Source organism: Gopherus flavomarginatus, chromosome 16, assembly GCF_025201925.1.
Source record: "Gopherus flavomarginatus isolate rGopFla2 chromosome 16, rGopFla2.mat.asm, whole genome shotgun sequence".
NCBI lineage: Eukaryota > Metazoa > Chordata > Testudines > Testudinidae > Gopherus > Gopherus flavomarginatus.
Genome location: NC_066632.1, coordinates 25,021,212 through 25,042,172, shown reverse-complemented (window position 1 = coordinate 25,042,172; position 20,961 = coordinate 25,021,212). Strand labels below are relative to the sequence as shown.

General features: G+C 54.2%; 1 protein-coding gene across 1 annotated transcript in view; it reads left to right on the top strand.

The window, feature by feature from the left end:
* LRP1 (LDL receptor related protein 1) overlaps positions 1 to 20,961 on the top strand; it is a 179,810-nt gene that overhangs the window by 43,165 nt on the left and 115,684 nt on the right. The window contains exons 3-4 of the mRNA XM_050925636.1: positions 10,699 to 10,836; positions 20,153 to 20,272. Coding sequence (XP_050781593.1) covers positions 10,699 to 10,836; positions 20,153 to 20,272 — 258 coding nt within the window. The remainder of the gene's footprint in view (positions 1 to 10,698; positions 10,837 to 20,152; positions 20,273 to 20,961) is intronic.

The following is a 20,961-nucleotide window of genomic DNA, read 5'->3' as shown; positions in this document are numbered from 1 at the left end:
GCCACCTCTGGGATGAGAGAGCCAGGCTTTCTGCCCCAGCAGCCGAATAGGCCAGAAAGTCTGGGGAAGTGTGAAATGAATAGATTTCAAGGGAAGAAGGGATCTTTACCATCTCCTGTATAACCCAGGCCAGAGAGTTTCATTCCTTCCCTGACCTATAACTTCTAGGTCAGTTGCCTGAACTGGAATTGTGCTCATGTTCACAAACACACCTACATGTGCGAAAAAGAGAGTGGCAGGGGATCAACAAGAGGCCGGAGCCGATTTACATCCTGTCCTGAGCGACACCCGTGGACCTGTGCTCACTGAAACCACCGCACTGGGTTGTTGTGGCAGTTGTGGTGCAGAAGGTGTAGCTCAGGTGGTGGGGCGTAGCTCAGGGCTGGGTACAGAGCCCACCCATCGGGGGGTGATGCAATCACAGCCCAAAGTGGCGCCGAGCGGCATTAGATGAGTGAAGAGATTGATACTGGCCGTGCTGTTCTGTGACCTCTCTCTCGCCAGAGCCAGCCCGGGCCCTAGCTCTGCACTGCAGCTTTCTTCAGCTTGTGCCAGATGTGCGGCCCGTGGGGTCGGGCTGCCGCTTACCCCTGATGGCTCTGTCGTGTTGCATCGCTGGGGGAACCTGCCGCAGCCCCTCCTTTCCCAGCAGCCCCCTTGGATATGGCCAGCCTGCTCCTTTGGACACCTCAGAGCTCTGCTCCCACTTGGAGAAGCTTGGCTGAACACAAATGATACCTACTCCCCCCTCCACAACTCCCTCACCTGAGGGCAGGCAAAGGGGCAGGACCTGAGCAGCAGTGCTGGCTGCTCTCCTGTGGTACACCTCCAAGCAGACAGCTCGCAATCCTGCATCTCAGCTTTCCCATTCCTGCAGTTGGGGAGGGGCTTTCAGCCATCTCTGTGCTCCCCCGCATTCCGCTCAGCCTCCAGTGTAAGTGAGTGCAGCCCCGAGGCTGCTCTAACAGGTTCTACACTGTTTCCCAGGCTCGGGGGGGCTGAGAATACCCACGCTGCCATGTGCTCTTGCCACATCCCTGACCTGCCCCCCACGCTGGGGGCTGGGAGCAGAGCTGTTGCAGAATGAATACACCAGCCATGGAGCAGCGCCTGATCCTGAGAATCAGGCCCATAGCTTCTGTAATAAAATTCTGGCTGTCAGTTGAGACGTGTCTCTGCAGCCTGAGCCTGTCGTCGGCAGGGACCTTCTGGGGACCTGTTCTCTGCGCTTAGCAAGAATCCCTCAGATATATTTGCTTGGCTGAGAAGCAGCAGGCATGTTTCTTCCCAGGACTGGTTAGACTTTGTGCAGTTGGCCAGAGAGCTGGGTGACTTCTCGGAGAGGCGCGAAGAACAGGAACCAGATCTTTGGTGGCTTCCTTCTTCTTTTTCTTCTAGGATGAGCGTATTCTGATTGTTCTCAGAATTACAAAGAGCCAAGAATAAACTGCCCTTAACGCTCGGACAAGGTGTTTTCGACAGGCAGAGTGGGTAAAGGGGAAGGACTGGCTGTGTGGAACAGGGGCGGGTTGCCGTGTGGGCTGGGATGCGGAAGACTGGGTTCTGGGGTTTTGTTCCCAGTCTGCCCCGACTTAGCGGATCACCTTGGGCAAAGCCAGGAGATCAATGAAAATTCCAGCCTGCATCTCTCTCTGCCTCTCAGACAAACGGGGGTGGGGGTATGAATAACCCCACAGCAGGAGGGGCAGGGCAGTCTAGCAAGTAGAGCGCTGGAGTGGAACTCAGCTCGGGCACTGAACTTGGGGAAGTTTCTTCCTCTCTCTGTGTTCCTCTGTCACCCCCCCCCCCTTTTCTCTTTCTTGCTGTTTTGACTGTTGTAGAATCAGACAGTGTTGGGCCAGTGCAGCCCCCTGCACCGAGGCAGGGACAGGTCACCTAGGCCATCCCTGACCGGACTTTGTCCAACCAAAAGCCTCCAGTGACGAGGACCACTGGACTCAGCTTCCAGTGCTTAACTCCCCCGAGAGTTGGAGAGTTTTCCTAATATCTAACCTGGAGCTGTCCTGCTGCAGTCGAAGCCCATTGCTGCTTGTTCTGCTTCCCGTGCACATGGAGAACACTCGATCACCCTTAACGTAGTTGAAGACAGTTGTGGGGTCAGCTCCTGAGTCTTCTTTTGTCGCGACCAGACTGCCCAGTTATTTTACCCTTTCCTCACAGGTCAGGTTTTCCCTACCTTTATCATTTTTGTTGTTTTTCACTGGACTCTCTCTAATATGTCCACATCTTTCTTAAAGCGCAGCACCCAACGCCGGACACAGGACTCCAGCTGGGGCCTCACCAGTGCCTAGTAGAGTGGGACAGTTACCTCCCGAGTCTTACGTATGACCCTCCTGTTAGTACATCCCAGAAGGGTATTGTCCTTTTCCCGCAAGTGCATCACATTGTTGGCTATTGTTCAATTTGTGATCCACTGTCACCTCAGGACATTTTCAACAGTATGCTGACCCCTGGGCTAGGCAGTCAATCTATTGCACGCGCGCCAAAGGTGGCACACGAGCTGATTTTCAGTGGCACTCTGCTGCTGGCCTGGGAGGCTCTGCTGCTGGCCTGGGGTACTGGCTGCCGGCCCCACTCAGCCTACTGCCTGCCTGGGGTTCTGTCTACTGGCCCCCTGCCAGCCAGGTTCCCGGCTGCTGGCCCCGCTCAGCCTGCTGCTGGTGTGGGGTTCTGGCCGTAAGCCCCTTGCCGGCCAGGGTCCCAGCCGCCTGCCCCACTCAGCCCACTGCTGATTGGGATGAGCAGAACCCCAGGCCGGCAGCAGGCTGAGCAGGGCAGGCAGCCGGGACCCCAACTGCCAGGGGCCGGCAGCCAGGACCCCAGGCCGGCAGCAGGCTGAGTGGAGCCGGCAGCTGGGACCCGGGCTCGCTACCAGTCTGGGGTTCTGTCCACTGGCCCCTGTAAATGTAAAATGCATTACTGGCACGTGAAACCTTAAATTACGGTGGATAAATGAAGACTCGGCACACCAGCTCTGAAAGGTTGCCGACCCCTGGCCTAGCCAGTTGTTCTCCACTTTGTATTTGTGCGTTTGATTTTCCTTTTGTCTTTATTACATTTCATCGTGTTGATTTCAGACCAAGTCTCCAAATTGTGAAGGTCCTTGTGAGTTCTAATCCTGTCCTCTAACATACTCACAACCCCTTCTAGCTTGGTGTCATCCACAAATTTTACATGCATTGTCCAACTCATTGCTGAAAATATTGACTGGTACTAGACCCAGGACACAGCCTGTGGGACCGCACTACATGCATCTCCCCACTTGACAGCACACCATTGTACAGCACCTTCCACAGTGGGGCCCAGATCTCGGTTGAGACTTGTAGGTTGTGTCATACTATTGACTAGCATGTGATTTGTTGGTATCATGAACCCTGAGCTAGCATGTCCTAACACTCCTGCAGCGATCAAGGTAAAAACGTGACTCCCGGTAGCAAACTGGAAATATTTGGCACTTACGCAGCTGTTTACGTCTTCAAAAGGTTGTGCAAACATGAGCTAATTCCCCCCCACATCCCTCCACCAGGGAAGACTTAGCTTCTGTCTACACTGCAGCCTAAGTCGGCAAAACCTAGGTCACTCGGGGTGTGAATGTTCCCATCCCCACCAGCGAGATAAGTTACGCTGAGGTAAGCGTCCATGTGCACAGCGCAGTGTCGGTGCGGGAGCTTCTCTCCCAGACAAAGCTTCGGTTGCTTGTGGAGGTGGTTTGTTATGCCAACAGGAGAATGCTCGCCTATCAGCATAGAGTGCCTTCACCAGACGTGCTGGCGTGATGCAGCTGGATCAGTACAGCTGCAGAGCTGTGTTTAGAGACACAGATGCCAACTTTTCAAAGTGCTGGAGGGTGCTCGACCCCAAGGCCCCACCCCTCTTACCACCTAGTTCCACCCCCTCCCCATAGTGCCCTGAGTCCCAGCTCCTCTCCCCTCCCCAGCACCCCGCAAAACAGCTGTTCGCGGTGGGGATGGGGGGAGTGGGGGGAGATGCTGATTTGCGGGGCTGCCGGCAGGCGGGAGCTGATTGGAGGAGGCTCCCGGTGGTGGGTGCTGAGCACCTACCATTTTTTTCCCCTTGGGTGCTCCAGCCCCAGAGCACCCCGGCTTCGATGTGTATAGACATGCCTTTATTCAGCCCTCTTGGGGGTACGTACAAAAAAAATTTTTTTTAAGGTGATTTGCTGAATTCCTCTTGTCGCAGTTGCTGCGTAAGATTGCCGGGCGTGGGCACCGTTCAGTTTATTTTACGAGCTGACTGAAGATAAGCAGGAGCCCTTTAAATCACAATATAAATAAATAAAACAACCCGAGTGTCAGGGGGAACAGGGAAAGGCTCTTCTCTGGAGCTTGAAAACCCCTTGCAATAGCTTCCTGCATCTCCGCTCTGTGATTTGTGTCATGGGAGCATCTCATGGACATTGCCACGAGATGCGGGGTCGAAGTGCTGCCCTCAAGTTACTCCATGAGCTCTGCTCTCGCTCGCGCTGGTGTGTCTTCACTGCAGCAAAGGAAAAGGTGGCTTCTCAACGTGGGTTCAAATAGCAGGGAAGCCTCCGCCACTTGGGGGAGCAGGTTGAGTTCACGCTCTCCGAGGAGCCTGGGGTTGGCCTGGAGTTGCTAACCTGAGCTGCCATGTCTTCATTGCTGTTTTACCCCAAGTTAGCTAATCTGGGTTAAGAACAGATCCATCCCTCCAGTGAAGACGCACCCTGAGCAGGGTCACGCTGCAAAGCAGCAGGCCAGCTACACACAGAGCGATGGGATTAGCACTGGCGGTGGGTAAGTTGTAACTCAAACCGATCCATCCTCGCCGCATCACTCCTGCATCAACAGCAGTTGACCCACCTGCCACGTATGCTAGAGATGTGTGTGCGTGGACGGGAGTTGGAGTAGGGGCAAAAATCAGGTTATACGTTGAGCTAACCCCGCAGAGAAGACATCCCTGAGTGGGCTCCAATTGAAATCAGGGTCCTGTGGTGGTCGGTGTTTTACAAACACTTAGTGAAAGAGAGCATCTGTGGGGTGGGTGTGCGAGTGCGTGTGTGCGAGCGCACCATGTACCTAAGTAAACTGGTGCAAATCCCAGTTGAGGGCCTGGCCTGGCTCTGCTCAGCTGGGAGCTCTGTCGGCTGGTTGCACTTGTTAGCTGCCTTGTGTGTAAAGCCCTGCGGCCTCATGTCAACCTGCCCCTGGTCTAGCCTCGCTTGCGCGCACCCAGGGATATTAATAGGGATTCCTGCTTGCTTTACATCTGCTCCGGACGGAGCGAGCATGAGCAGCGGCCCAGCTGTCAACACGTGCAGGGGGCTGAGAAGCCCCTATCTTTTGGGATTGTCAGAGGGGCTTTTCTCACGCCAGTCTGGCACCGGGGGCTTCAGCTGACTCATGTCCTCCTTATCTTGCTGGCAAGGGGAGTGATTTGTTTTAAAACCTGGGGTTGCAAGGGTGGCTTCTGCATGCAGTCTCAGGGAGTGACACAACCCTGCAAGGAGGCAGCACCTTTTGCATTGCAGAATCAGACTCCTGTGGCATCAAGGGCTGATGAAATCCTATCTGTTAACTGAGAGCTGGGAAATCTGTTAAGTATTCCCCAGGAGCTTAACTCTAAGCGTGGGAGCGGTCCCTGTTGAGTCCCCACTGGTTTAATTGATTTAAGTTAAACTGGGGCAACTCTTGTTTGCAAGGGAAGAGTCAGATTTTCAAAAGATCCTAAGTCCCCTGGAATTTTATGGGACTTAAAAGTGCCTACGTCACTTTTGGGTGCTTTTGAACTTTTTACCCAAGTCTTGCTGCAGGGGCAGTGTGGCTTAGTGGATAGAACACTAGACTGGCTCCAGGGGGAGCTGGCTTCACCCTCGGGCAAGTCACGTTCCCGTGCCTCAGTTTCCCCAGCTCTGACGATAAAACTACCAACATTCTCTGTAAAGACCTCTGAGAGCTATTGATAAGAACATTGTTAATACAGATAACAAAAGGAATGTGTTAATGAGACACAACACAATGGTAATAAAACCTCCCTAAGGGACTCCCGGCCAGCCTGAGACACTGCAGCACGTGTAGAAAGTTTTCCCTGTTGATGCCACAGCCCCACTTAGCTGCCAGCACATTGGTCAAATGGGTCTGGTGCATGCGGAGTGCTCTGCTTTTATCTGTTCTGCAGCTGAGGGGGCCCTGGTGTCTGCATGGTGACAGTTCCTGTCAGGAGAGATGCGTTTGTCTCTGCGCTTGTGGTGCGAGGCAGTGAATAATCAGTGTGAATCTGTCAGAGGGGCTGGTTTTCAGAAAGTGACCTCTGAATTTCAGCCGCCTTTAAGGCATCTTCAGGCAAGCACCCCAAAATGGAAGGTCTTGGCTCTCTGCTCACTTGCGTCTCATGCTTATGTGCATGGGCGGCGGCTGCCATGCGGCTGCAGCTTTCCCTGAAAATTGCAGTAGGGTTCTGGAGGGCAGGAGCATTTCCTCTCCACATTCCCTATCGGTCCGAGGCGGCCCGGCCCAGTGTGGACACGAATATACCAGTATAAATGTGTTTATCTTGGTATCACTAACTGTAGGGGGGGAAGTGGAGCTGGACCAGGATACAGCATTGCTAGACCAGTCTAAGTGCATCTCCGTTAGACCTTGTACGGGATGGCTCTTTTCATTGAAAATGCACCATCGTCACCGTCACACGTACACCAGCGTGAAACTTGTGTGTGGGCCAGGCCTTCAGCTGTGAGCTCCTGTCTATTTTTGTTGTGTTTGTACAGCTCCTAGCACAGTGGTGGCCTGACCTGGGCCCGAGGCCGCAATCTGAATACTAAATCATAAGAATCGGGGTTGGGGCTTTAACCTACTCTCCCAAGTGGGTTTTATTTGAATGTTCCTTCCCGTCCCCGACACTCCAGCCATGTAGCTTGCGAAGTCCCCGGTCCTCACTTCGTGCTCTTCTTATCTCTTCACTCGTAGCTTTTACCCGTTTGTATGTGTCTTTGAGCCAGTGCCAGATCAATTACAGGCTGCATTTATGGGGGGAAGAATTGCTGCTTTTCAAGTGGTTTTTTGAGGTTAAAAATTCATGTCTAATTCAGCCCTTTGGGGTGTACCACAAGCTTGTCACATGTAATAAATTGGCTCGTTTATTAACGAGCAAAGACAGTTGAAAGGAAACAAAGTGGCTTGTAAATTAATCCTGACCCATTTGTGATAAGTAGTTGATCTGCTCTTTCCACAGGGATAATGGGCAGGGAGATGGGTTTTGACTGATGGACTGTGTGCTTCCTTTGGGTGCCTTCCCTTGACCTGTTTGGAAACACAGCTAATTAACCCTTAATTTGCAATTATTCTGAGCCTAGGAGAGTGGTTTTATTTAGACAGAGCTCTCTTTAGAGGCAAAAGCTATTGTGTAGTAGCTGTTAAGAAGCCTCTTAACCTAGTGAGTTGCATTGTTATAAATCAAACCGCATTATCCTCCAGAAGGGAAAGGAGCTGGAGATGCACAGACAAGCAATGGCAGAGTTTGAAGCAGAACCTAGGAGCCCTGGGTCCTCGTTCTCTGTTCTAATCATGAGACCCCTCTCCCCTTTCAGAGCTAGGGGTTCCTAGCTCCCAGCTCCTTCCTGTTCTAACCCACTAGACCAAATAGACACCGGAGAGGCTGTATAAACAGAATCAGTCCTAATGGGCGGCCTTTTAAAGTCACTACAGCCAAAACAAACAGGAATAAATGTTGCCCCCTTGGAAGCTAGGGTATTCCTGCAAAGAGCTGTTGGGGCTGCGTGTTCCTGGTTGGATCCAATGGCCTGGTTTCCTCATGGTATTGAAATGTTCTCCTGCCTCTGTCGCGTGAGGCAGAGAAGTGGGGCTCTGTGTGTCACAGCCTGAGCTTTTCTGATGGCTTCTAGGTTTTGCTGGGAGCTTGGTGCGCTGGGTCCGAAATTCCCCAACAAATCGCCAAGTGATGATTGGCTGATGATTGGCTGTTTCATAGCCTGTGCGAGTGAGGCTGGAGAGCAGAGAGATGTGTGAAGGCCTCTGTCTAGGACATGTGCTGAACAGGTCTCGTTCAGGGTTAGGAAAAGTACAGGCAGGAGGCCGGCTCTGTGACAAGAGGAGTGCGTGTCTGTGCGTGCCTCTCCTACCCTCATCTCCCCTAGTGCCCGTTCCACCCCAAGGCTCTGCTCCTCTCAGCGCAACAAAATGTAAATCGAATCAGTGCCCCTTCTTCCAAGTTCCCTGCACCATTCGCTGCTGCTAACTGGGTGCATGGATCGAGCCCTGGCCTGGACAAACCCTGTTCCCCCAGGGAGTGGGGCTGGCAGAGGCCTTGCCTTGGCTGAAGTTGCTAGCCCGTCAGCTCAAGTGGACGACTTTCGGATGCCCCTTCAGCTAGCGAGTGCGTCTGCAGCGAAGGAGAAATGGTGCGTCAGCGCGGGGAAACTCCAGGTCCTGCATGTCCCACTCCACAGGGACGTCACGTCCCCTTTCCCCTCCCCTCTACGTTGCACCTTCTTCCCACGACACATCTGCATGGCTTCCTGAATCAATGGTCGTCCCTATTCTGTGCTTGAGCTGTTCTCGTGCGTACCGCCTCTGGCTGGGACAGGGATCGCCTCTGTGATTGTAAAGCACCCGTTGTGTTTACGCTGCTCTGCAAAATGGTGGTGAAAATGGCACTGTCTGACTGGGCGGATTGCCTCCCTGTGCAGTCAGCCCTACTCGCTGGCTTTGTTCGTGAGCCCAGATTGCTCCAGGCGCTGGATTCTCTTCCTCCTGGTGCAGGATTCCACCCTCAGGTCCAGTGCCAGAGCGGAGCGGCGATGCTGGTGCAGTGCGTGGGAGACTGTGGCTTGGCCGCGATGCCTGTTGCTGTTGCAGGGAAAGAGAGGGCACAGCACATCTGGTTAGGGGACCTGGGGATCTGCCTTCAGTTCTCTCCGGGGAGCTGGGTCGGGGTTGAGTACTGTGCTGGTGGGGCAGTTCCTAAGGTAGGACATGGTACTAATCACAGCCCATGCTATGCTGCTGGAATGAAGGTGTTTCAATCCTTGAGCTGATGAGGAAGTGGTTTTATGAGGTATTTGTTATAGATTCTGTCTGCTCTGCCCATCTTCTGATGCCAAGATGAGGCTAAAAATAAGATGTGCCATCCCAGCTCCTTCAGAGGGGCGTTTTCCCCGGGTGCTGCCACCAGCAGGGAGGAAAAATACAATTTTTGGCTCGAGAGGGACCTAGAAACAGCTCCCCCTGCACCAAGAAGGGCTGAGTGCTCGGCACAAACTATCTGAGGGCAGTTCACGTGAGGGGGCGATCCAGCCGTGGAGTGGCTGCCCCAGCCAGGGAACCCCACAGGGCATCCATCGCTGGGCGCTTCCTTGCCCCTTGGGTTCCTTTTCTCGTGAGGCAGGCTCCCGTTCCTGGCTAGTCCCCGTTCTGGGGGGAGTGGGCACGTCTGGAACCCTGTGGATGTGCCTGTTCTGGCCTGCCCCAGGCAGCCTGGCTGCTTCGAGACGTGTGTCCTGACAGGCCCCGTCGAGTGGGGGAGGCTAGGTGACGCTGGCCCAGGGAGTGTGGCGTGGGAAGAAGGCGTCGCTCTCCGGGGGGATGAAGTTTGCTGTGTCTGACGAACCAGTCAGTAAAAGTGCTGTGTGATCAGTGACTTGTGTTTCCTTACCGAGGTGAAATATCTACACAGACGCCGGCAGGGGTAGGGAGATGCAGCCACCCGCTGGAGGCCAAAGCTTCATTCGGGGCACTGGCTCCCTCCACTGCCGTTAATCTGGTCTCTCCCTTTGCCCTGGATCCTTGCAAGTCCGGCCCCTCTCAGCACGGCCCTGCGCGGAGGAGCCCAGGCGGGACTCACCCTGTGTGGCTGCATTACCTGTGCTCCGTCCCCTGGGAGCTCGTGCCAGGCTGCCTGATGTGGTGTATTTGTTAGATCTCGGGTGGGGTTGGGGCAGCGCTTTGGACGGGAGACCCCAGCTACAGATTCCTCAAGGAGCACTGGCCCGTGGGATCGTGGGATAGCATTGGTAGACTCTCGGGACATGAGTCTGGGGGACCTGGGTCCAAGCTGCGTCCACTCTGCAAAACAAAGGGCTTGGCCCCTCCACCTCGCCAGTCCTAGAGCCTGAGCCCAGGGGACTTTGGGCTCAAGCCGGAATCGGAGCCCGGGGTTGTGTGCAGTGTACCCAGACTCATGGGGGGCCGATTTTCAAAAGCAGCCAAGTGACAGTAACACTGAAGTCTCATTGGAAACAAGGGCAGGTTGGACTCCTTGCCCCACATCTCAGTCATACGTGTGGACATGGGTTCTACACACATGGGAGGGTTTGGTGTGGGGGGTAAGAACACGCAGTAAACCTGCATTGTAGACATCCCTCAGGCCTGTCTTGCAAACGGCACGGTTCTCCCTCGGCTCCAGTTTTCTCTGGTTTTGTGCCGCCTGCAGGTGTTTGCATCAGAGCCCAGCGAGTGTGAAATGCGAGTAGGTCCTTTTGCGCTGGTGGCGCCGGGAGAAGGGGAGGGATCCGGCCCCTTGTTCTGGGAGCTGTCTGGGGCTGGGTTCTCGTCGCTTGCATGGACCGGGCCCAGCCGCATCCCCTGGTCCTTGCTGCAGCTCCCGGGCGTTGCTGTGATGCTGTCGAGCGATTCCCTTGCCCTCTCGGCTGAATCTCTCTCGTGTTCTGCTCTCTTCCAGGTCCGCAGAGCAAGGTGTTGCGGTGCCAACCCAATGAACATAACTGCCTGGGCACGGAGCTGTGCATACCCATGAGCAAACTGTGCAACGGTGTTCAGGACTGCTTCGACGGCTCGGACGAGGGGTCGCACTGCCGGGGTAGGGGAGCACCGACGGGTCCCCGGGGCAGCCCCCACCTCCCTCTGGGCTGAGAGACTCTACTGTCGTGGGGGGTGGGTGGGGGAAATTCCTCCTTAAAGCGTGTCCACGCTGGCTGCGCCAGTGCCAACCGCAAGCTACAAGATGTGGCCCCAGTAGAAGGTGATTTGCCCCAGTGGGTGGCGTGTTCGCACAGGAGCGATGCACTGGTGGAGGTACCTCAGTGTGACCCACCCCACCACTGTCAATGAGTCCTGGGGGCAGTGGGTTAGAAGACTTGAAGGTTCCCTCCTGCAGGAAAAATACCGATTGCTCCTGTCCCATCAGGCTGTTAAATAGCTGTGCTCTCTGCTGAGCGGAAGGAGGCGCATGGAGTTTGGGTTTGGCTTAGACATTGATTTCCTCCTTAGCCAGGGGTCTTGCTACCTTCTGTTGGGGGAAAAAAACCTTCCTTACACCAGCCAGTGTCAGCTTTTTAGTCCCTCTGAGACGTTTCTTGGGCTGAACCCAGGTGCTAAGACGGCTCTGCTAGAGAGTAGACTCCTAACTGCCCATAGCTTCCAACAGCTTGTGGTACAGACAAAACTACACAGGATCTTTTCAAGGGCAAGACAAAGATGCCACATTTATTATGATAAAATGATTTATGACCAATAAGTAATATCTTAATCCTTATACACACACATTATACCTAATACCTACACACACACCCACCCACCCGCCTATCAGATGTTCTGCAGCTGCTGCATAGTTACCAGTCCTGAAGACAGCTTAAGTTCATTGCTTGATTTTGCAGCTTGGGTTCGTAGCTTGTGGCTGTAATTGGCCAGGAAAGCCGGGCGCAAGGACGAGCTGGGTCTCTGTTGGGCCTGCACCGATGTCCTTCTATGTTGGCAGCAGAATATTACCCTCCCAAAGTCTCCCATCTCACCCATCCTTTTTGCAGGCTTGAGTTTGAATCCAGAGTCTATAGGTCTTGCTGTTTCACACTGCCTCTGGGTTTGGTGATTGATCACCCTTCAATTGCAGGTGTGACTTTCAGCCTTGGACCTAGCTTTGATCTTTCTTCTATTGTACCTTTTATTTTTAAGGTGGACTCTGCTTACTTTGTTAGGGCTCTTGTCTGCATCTTCAGCCGGTGGTGTTTGAACTTTATTTCATCATGACAGGCTGGGGCTGGAGGTTGATTCCGTCATTCATACATGCCTCATTCACACATCTAAACTAACTAATAAGAGTACAGCAGAGTTTGCAAAAATGAAGGTTGGAGGAAGCTTTTACAAATGGAGTGAGCGTTTTAAAATGGGGTTTGAATTACAATATGGCAAACAGTGAACAGAAGTTACAGTGTAGGCGAGTGTAGTGAATGGTGAACAGAAGTTGCATTAATAAAGTGAACAATTAAAAACAATTTCATGTATCAGTTCTACAGGCTGCGTCAGGCTCACTGGCTTTCCCGCATCCGGGCCTGCCTCTCGCTTTGTCCTGGGCAGTCCATGCGGCTGCAGTACAAGCTTTCCCAGCAGGTCTGCCGGAGCTGTCGCAGTCGGGGGTGTGTGTGTGGGGGGCACTTGGTCTCTGTGGCCCCTTCTGTTCTGTGGAGGTTTGCTTGGGCCAAAGGGGCATTTTAGGATGTGGCTGGTTCTCTGCTAAGAGACTGAACTGAGACCTGCCAAAGTCAGTACACACAGGGGGAGGAGGAAGCACCAAATAGTCATTGAGTGATAGTAATGTTGCATTGTTCCAGACCTGGGCTGGATCCAGTCTCAGGACCTGGGTTCCTCTGTGGAGGGACCGCTGGGCTACCCAGTTATGTAGGGGCCGTGGGGACAGCATCCCTGCCCCACAGGGATGTGGGAGGCTGACTACGTTAGACATTGTGAGGTGCTCAGATGTGCCGGATAAGTACTGAAGATACAAGTACAGAGTCCCTGCTGCTTATACGGAAGATACCTAGCTCTTATCTAGCACTTTCCCAGGGAGCGCAAGGTCATTATTCCCAGTTTCCAGAGGGGGAAACTGAGGCACAGGGCTGGGAGCTGACTTGTGCAAAGTCTCCAAGCAGTTCAGAGGCAGAGGTGGGAATAGAGCCCAAGGCTCTGGAGTCCCGGCTCTCTCCACCGTGTCCCCGTGCCTTTATGAACCACCTGTTCAGGCACCTGGAAACGTTCCCCTTTGCATAAGCATCTCCTCCTGGCTACCTGCACCAGATCCCTGGCCTGAATGTGTCCTCCAAGCTATTTGTGTAGATTCATTTTATAGAACCACCCACGCACCCCAGGCAGCTGAGAGACCAGTACAGTGTCTCAACAAGTCTGAGGCGGGAGAGAGGGCTAATCAGCGGCTGGATCTGTGAGGTGGGGAGGTTTAATTCTGTCTGACATTGGGTTACACCTACTGCAGCAGGGCACGGAGCCAAGCGGGTGCCGGGAACGCTCAGCACTTGCAAGAGCTCTCAGAGGAGGATACTAAAAAGCCAAGTTTTCCTCTCCAGTTCTCAGTGGTGGCCCTGTGGATCTCATCTGGCTGGTGGGACTCACTGCAGTCAGCTAGTCTGCGTCTCTTAGGCGCTTCTGGGGCTCCCAAGCCTCTCACCCTCTCTAGTGTGTTTATCTTTGTCACGGAGTGTGGGGGAGTCCGGCCCTGCACCCCTCTTCCTGGGACCCACAGTGACTCTCGGCCAGCCAGTAAAACAGAAGGTTTATTGGACAACAGGAACACAGGTTACAGCAGAGCTTGCAGGCACAGTCAGGACCCCTCCACTGAGTCCTTCTGGGCTTTCAGGGTGCTTGGATCCTAGCTAGGATACCCTGAATTCCGCCCACACAGCCCCAAGCCCAAACTCAAACTGCTTCCCTCCTGCCACTCCCTTCCTTTGTCCCCTTCCCGGGCAAAGGTGTTGACCTTTCCCCTCCCTTACCTAGCTCAGGTTACAGGCTCTGGCATCGTCCATCTCCTAAAGTCCTCCCCTGCTCTCCCACTCCCCACACAGACAGTCCCTACTGCATCACAATCTTCGCCCAGCCTTGAGGCACGGCAGGATTGTTACCCCCATTTGACAGATGGAGAAACTGAGGCGTAGAAGGGCAAAGTACGGTCCCACGGGGAGCTCGTGGCAGAGCTGAGGCCTTCTCTCCTGACTAGCTCACTAACCATTGGGCCACCCTTCCTCTCTGCCGCTGGAGTCTGGCCTGCCCCATGCAAGAGACGGAATTGCATCCAGTAATTCCCACAGTGGAGAGAATTGCTCCTCCTTGGATGAAAGGGGAAACTGAGGCCCAGTGAGGTGATGGGGCTTGCCCAAGGTCACATGGCTGATCCGTGGCAGAGCTGGGACTGGGACTTGGGCTTCCTAGGCCTTCACCAGCACACCTCATTGCCTCGAACGGTCACCCTGATCTCCACTCTGATAATAATTCTCCTTCCCCTGGGCCTGAGACAACAAACTAAGGGGCCAAGCCTTTTGTCTGCGGGGTTTAGGTGCATGATTCCCACGTGCTCCTAAACCCCATGGTCACTTTGGGAAGGTCACTAGCAGCCCTACATGCTCTTCTCTAACCTGACGCTGGCACGCCAGCCTGCCGGCAGTTCCCAGTGCACAAGCAACCCTATGATAACAGACCAAGGGAGGGGCAAACTCAGCAGAGGGAGGGAAAAACTATTGGCTAGTAAAGAAGCAGAGATCCCAGCTGCAACCTTCGAACAGGCTATTCCTGGTAGCAGAGAAGAGGGAGCCACAAACCTTGACTGTTCTTTTAAAAATCCCCAAGGGCTGGTATTGTACAGGCACTGTTTCCACCGGAACAACATCCTTTCAAAAAAAAAAAAAAAATTAAAACGCTAATATTGTTGGGGTTTTCTTTGGTGCATGAGCTGGGAGAGAAGGTTCTGAAATGAACTTGCAGGCCTGCCAAACACCCTGCAAAGCCGACAGACTATGTGAATGAGTCAGCTGGCCCACCCGGCTTATTAAACTTGCATACATATAACACAGAGGATTTAGAGCGGGATTGTGAGCAAATCTATACCATTTTTGCCAGGGAAAGGGCGCTCCTCCCGCTGTGTTAGACCGCCAGCTGGCCTGGGGACCGTAGCCTGGGCCGTGACCTCCCCGTGCAAAAGCAAAATGTGAACATTAGGCATATGCTGTGCCAAAGAGGGTAACCGGTGCTGGCCTGGCTTTGCTTTGCTGGCCCTTGCACTGTGGTAGATGGCTCAGAAATGGATTATGTCCACACTGCTCCTGCAGGCTTGTCTGCTCTAGAATGTGGGTGTGCTAGAACTATCCGGGGCTAGGTAAAGTGGTGACACACGCTAGGCTGGCTGCTGTTAAACCGGGATAAAGGGGAAATGAGCTATTTTACTAGAAGGCACCGTTAGCCTGGTATAACTGTGGCCAGACTAGGGGCTGGATAGATAAAACCATCCCCCTACCTGGCATCATGATGCTGGTAAAAGTGGCAAGTGTAACCCAGGCTTAATTAGGTTTAACTCTGAGCAAAAAGAGTCATGCCGGTTTAAAAAAACAACCACCCTGCACTAATGGTAGCAAGTTAAGTCCAAAGAGCGATTGATGGGAGACTGAGCAGCTCCCACTGAAACAAGTTGATCTTCTACACTGGTGTAATAGAGTGTAGAGCGTCCCTTAAACCAGAATCAGAGCATCCACACACACGTGTGGACTGGATTAACTAAATTGGTTTATATCTACATGTTTAGTTCTGGCTGTAACAGGGTCCTTGGGCTAGTGTGGGAATTTGCCATTGACACCCCCCTCTGCCCCCCATGCTCCAGTTCTGACCTTGCATCAGATTCTCCTTCCCCGAATGTCAGGGTGAGATTCACACAGCTGGAAGTGTTTACAAACCACTCCAATGCAGCTAAGCATCCTGGTTCCACACCCACTTCTGGTCAAGGTGGCAGGAGGTGTCCTATGGGAACTGGTTGTTGCTCCCTGGTTAGTTGGCGTGGTTTCCCGAAAGGCCCCCCGACCTGGACTCGACCTCTGAACCTCCTGTAAACAAAACAGAGTAGATCTGGATGGTAAAACGTTATCTGCCCTCTCCGATGTTTGTTGAGGACCCTGGCAAGAGGTTGCAGGGACCTGGTGCGAGAGGTTGTGACATTTCCTATCTGGTTTTAATGTGGTTTTGGGGCAGGGAGGGCTTTTCCGAATCACAAACAGTTTGTTTAACCACAGAACGTGTTCTCCGGGCTCTGCAGTGCTGGTTTCTGGAGATGCAGATTTGCGGGGGCTATGGGACGTGAGTGGCGTGCTGCTGCCATCCGTTTATGTTCCTGCGTCCCCCCCCGCCCCGCTCTTGCCCAGCCCTGAATGTACTGTACTAGCAAGTTAACTATCTCAGGTGTGACCCGAGCCCCCATCCCAGCCCTGCCCCTCGGGGGCAGGAACAGGGGAGTTGGGTCTTGGGGTTGCTCTGAGGAGAGGGGTGCTGGTCAGTGGGTGTTTAATGAACTGTGGTCAGAGATGGCATCTCAAACCCTCCCCTGCGTTCCATCCTAGGCCCGGAATGGAGCTCGGGCCTAACGGCTGCCAGTTACTAATAACCTGCACTGGATTTGAAGTGCTGACCCCTTACCTCCCTTCCCCCTTTTCCCACCCCGTGCCAGCCAGCCCCCCGCCCTGGGGCCAGGTCAGAGCTGGCACCCCCTAGAAGGGAAAGATCCCATTCTCCACCACCCCGAGCCAGCCAGCCCCCCGCCATGGGGCCAAATCAGAGCCGGCACCCCCTAGAAGGGAAAGGCCCCATTCTCCACCACCCCGAGCCAGCCAGCCCCCTGCCCTGGGGCGGGATCGGAGCCAGCACTCCCTAGAGGGGAAAGGGCCCATGTCCCATTCCCAGACTCCTTGAGCCAGCTGCTCCAAGCTGTGGGATGCATTTGATCACGAGGTCTCTGAGAGGGCTGCGAAAGGGGGAACACGGAGAAAAAGGGCCAGATTTTCTCAGCTTGGCAAGGTTCACGGTTAAGATTGTTTTGCACACGGATTTGAGTTCATCCCACTTTCCGCTTCCAAGCCAGGGCGGCGTTGGGCAGGAGAGGGAAAAACCCCTTCAAACAAAGAGACCTTTGTGGGCTGAAGTGCTCTTCTGCTTCCCACAATGAGTGTCCCTTCAGCTACGAAGCCTCCCTCCCAGCCCTTTGTGCATTCATTGGGTCGCAGAAGCCTGTCTTATCACTGCCGGGGACGACTGTCTAGTTCGTTCTTGCTTTGCTTGTGCGGAGCAGCTTTCTGGCTTGCATGGGGCTTTGAAAGCACGACGTGTTCCCGGGGGGTTGCAGTTAGCACCTGTGCAATGCACTCCCGTGCTAGTGAGATGGAGCATGGTGCAGTGGTTAGGGCGTTAGCTAGGAGTTGTAGGTTCAATTCCTTGCTTTGCAAGAGGCTTCCTGGGAGAGGCATTTAATTTCTCTTTACTGCTTGCACCTCAGTTTGGCCCTACCTCAGAGAGACATGTGAAGACAAATTCATTAAAGATCCAGATGCCCAGGTACGGTTCCCTATAAACGGGCATCACGTGACTACAATGTGCCTTGATATATGCAGATTTCGCTAATCTAGAGTCTGAATTCTGGTCCCCTTTTTATCAGAGAATCTCGCTGTGTGTGTAACAGAACAATGCCTACCTCCCACCTACTGCTGTTCATCAGCGGACCTCAAAGCTACACAGCCTGTCCTCACGATCACCTGGGGAGCCAGGGGCAGAGCCATGAGCCTCGCATTGCGGGTGGGGGTCCGCGGCACAGACAGAGGGGCTGGGAACTGAGCCGAGGTCTCCTCTGCACATTGCGTGGATGTCTGTATAATTACCCCCTTTGGTAGCGTAACGGGGCCCGTCAGGATGTGACCTTGCTGAGTCTGGGAAGCCGTCAGTTATTGGCAGAGCGAGATGAGCGCTCCGGGCGAGTGCTCCATTTCTCATCAGTCCCAGGCTACCTCAGAGCACTGGGCAGCATGCTGCAGATGGACACCTGATTAGCATTTATTTCATTCATGGATAGAAATTAATCTGTTCAGAGTGGGAGCCTCCTGAGTGTGGACCTAGCCTTGGGCGCAGGGGAGGTGTGGGAAGCTTGGGGTGGACCCCTCCCAGGAGCATGGATATTTAATGCATCCAGCTCCTGCCCGGGAGGCTCATAATAGACGGGCAGGGATGTGTTTTCCCTGCATTTGCTGCCTGGCTCCCTGCTGAGCTCCTTGGTGGTAGGTAGGTCTGGGGAGGAGACAGCACCGGACGATCACCACAGGGCTTCCTGGGGCCTTGCAGCGATGGTCCAAACTGCTGCCTGTTTGGACCAGGTGCTGCAGTCCAGAGCCACACCCCGCCCTGCTCCTTCTCTGCTCCAGGAGTCCAAAGAGCTCAGCACTCAATGGGAATCCTCCCATCCGCTCCCCCCACTGAGAACAATGGTGTATTCCCCTGCTGGAGAACAATGGGGGAATTCCCCCCGCTGGAGAACAATGGGGGAATCCCCCCATTGAGGTCACTGGAGTATCCCCCTGCTGGAGAACAGGGAGGAACCCCTCCCAAATGGAGAATCCCCCTGTTGCATGTATTGCCTGGAGCGTCCAGCCTGCCCCATTTCAGTGCTGGCTTCTCCAGGGCTGTCAGTTGAGGTGTACAGGGATAGGGGCAGCTAAGAACAGAGGATACTGGCTCCCTTTAGCTTCTTTATTCTGAGCGCTGGGTTTTGGGTGGGCAGGGTGCGTCCTGCTCCCGCCTCAGCAGTCCCTACAGCAAGCCTTTGTTTGCACTGTTTAAGGCGATCTCAGGGAGCATGCAGTGAACGCACACCATGGGGCTTAAATTTCACTGCAGGCCGGGCAGCAGGAGCCCAGAACCGGGGCTAGGACCTGTCTTCAGTGCACCCCGTCACGCTCTTCTTCCCTCTTTGCATGCGAGTTTCCGGAGCCCCATGGGGCTGAGCGAGTGGCCCAGCGCAGCTCTGCTAGAGAAAGGGATGTGGTCGAGGAGGGACGCGGGTGCGCTCTGGATGTGCGTGGCAGGAGCTGGGTTTCCTGCTCCTTGCCTCTTGTGGCTGAGCCTTTAAATAGGAAATGCTGAGCCATGCAGCTGAGGTTAGAGACAATGTGACTCATATTTCAGAATCAAATTCCATCACTGTTTCAAAGCGGCTCGTGCAGCCTTTTCCCGTCCTGGGCTCGGGTGACCACGTTTGTACATGCATGCCGGACAGTCTCCGGGCTTGTGGTGTTCTGATGGCCTTGGGACAGATTCTCTGTTGCCCTGGACTTCTGTGTTCCCTGAGCCACAATTGGGGATCAGGGCCCCGTTATGCTAGGCGTGTGTAAACACAGAACAAAAACACAGGTCTTGCGCCGATGATCTTGCAGTCTAACCGGTGCAAAAGAAGTGTAAACCACAGCTCTTCTGGTAGCGGTCTGCATCTGGTTTGCATTGATGGGAGCATCTACACATGGAGCAGGGTGAAGGTGAATTGGGCTTGTTGTCTTTAGAAGTCCAGCTGGGAGATACCCTGCCTAGAAATCATCAAACGTATCCTTTTTATTCCCCAGTTCCCAGAAAAGCTTTGCACACAAAATATTTGAGCTTGCAGGATATGCCTACGCTGCACAGGGTCATTGCAGCACAGATTGGTGTGTCTTGGCCAAGTGGCGGTGGGGCCATGTGTGCCCACCTAGGATAAATGCTCACATGGCTAGCCTGCCCTCTTATTCATTTGCTGCTAGTTTTAGCCAGGCGGGCTAGGTAAAATCACAGAATATCAGGGTTGGAAGGGACCTCAGGAGGTATCTAGTCCAACCCCTGCTCAAAGCAGGACCAATCCTCAGGCAGATTTTTTGCCCCAGATCCCTAAATGGCCCCCTCAAGGATTGAACTCTCAACCCTGGATTTAGCAGGCTAGTGCTCATACCACTGAGCTATCCCTCACCCCCAAGCTGGCCCCTGTATGCCTGCCTGAGCTGGAATTGCAGGGTAGATGTACCCAGAATGGGGTCCTTCTCCCCTTTTCACAGGCGGGGAGCTGAGGGCTGCGTGTGGCAGTGACCTGTTCGAGGTGTCACAGGACGTCAGTGGTAGATCTGGAACTTGACCCCAGGTCTCCCGAGTCCCTGTGCTGTGCCTTGGCTATAAGCCCGTCCTTCCCTGCTGTTACTCAGGCTAGTGGGGATACTGCTAAGGCTGGGGGGTCGGGGGGGGGGGGGGCTGGTAATGACACCACTGTTCTCTGTTCCCATCACCTGCCCAGATGTCTGAAGTGCCCACTGACCCCTGCAGTGACATTCTTCCCCCTCATCTTCTTTCTTTAGAGTTTCTGGCCAACTGCACGGCTCTGGGGTGCCAGCACCACTGCGTCCCAACACTCATTGGACCCATCTGCTACTGCAACAGCTCCTTCCAGCTGGCCGAGGACAGGAAGAGCTGCAAAGGTTGGTGGCGCATGGAGAGGATGCAGCCTGTGAACGCAGCCGCAGTGGGGGCAGGGACAGGACTGTTGGGGTGCAGCGTCAGCACAGCGGGCCACGTGTGACCAGCCCGCCTGGGGCGGGGGTAGGGTATGGGGTGGCTTCCAAAGGGATTTGGGCGCTTAGTGCCCATTAGAATACTGCAGCTTTGAAAATCCCATCCTGAGTGTCACAGTGATGTGTCGGGGTTGTGTAGTAGCCCAGGACAGAGCAGCACAGCAGATTAAACTGATTCCCTCCCCACGGAGTCCCCCATTGGAGCACTGAGCAGGTGTCCCCCATGAGGGTGAACAGGATTCTTGGATGCATCAGGAAGAGGAGATCAGCCAAGCAGGAGATGGTGTACGGCATGAGTGAGCCCAGCACTGGGGGCTGTGGCCAGGTCTGGGGTCCACTTCAAAAAGGGTGCTGCAGAATGGGAGAGGGTCCAGAAAGAGCTCCGAGAAGGACTCGCGCTCTGGGAAGCCTTGTCGCAAGAGACGAAAGAATCTCGGTCCCTTTACTTTACTCGGGAGAAGGTTGAGAGGCGACGTGATCGCGGGCTCCGAGTCCCTGTTCGGGGAGAGCAGAGTAAGAGCCAGCGGGTGGAAGCTGATGCTAGAGAAATTCAGACTGGAGAGAAAGGGGCAGATTTTGAAGAGTATCGTTTCACC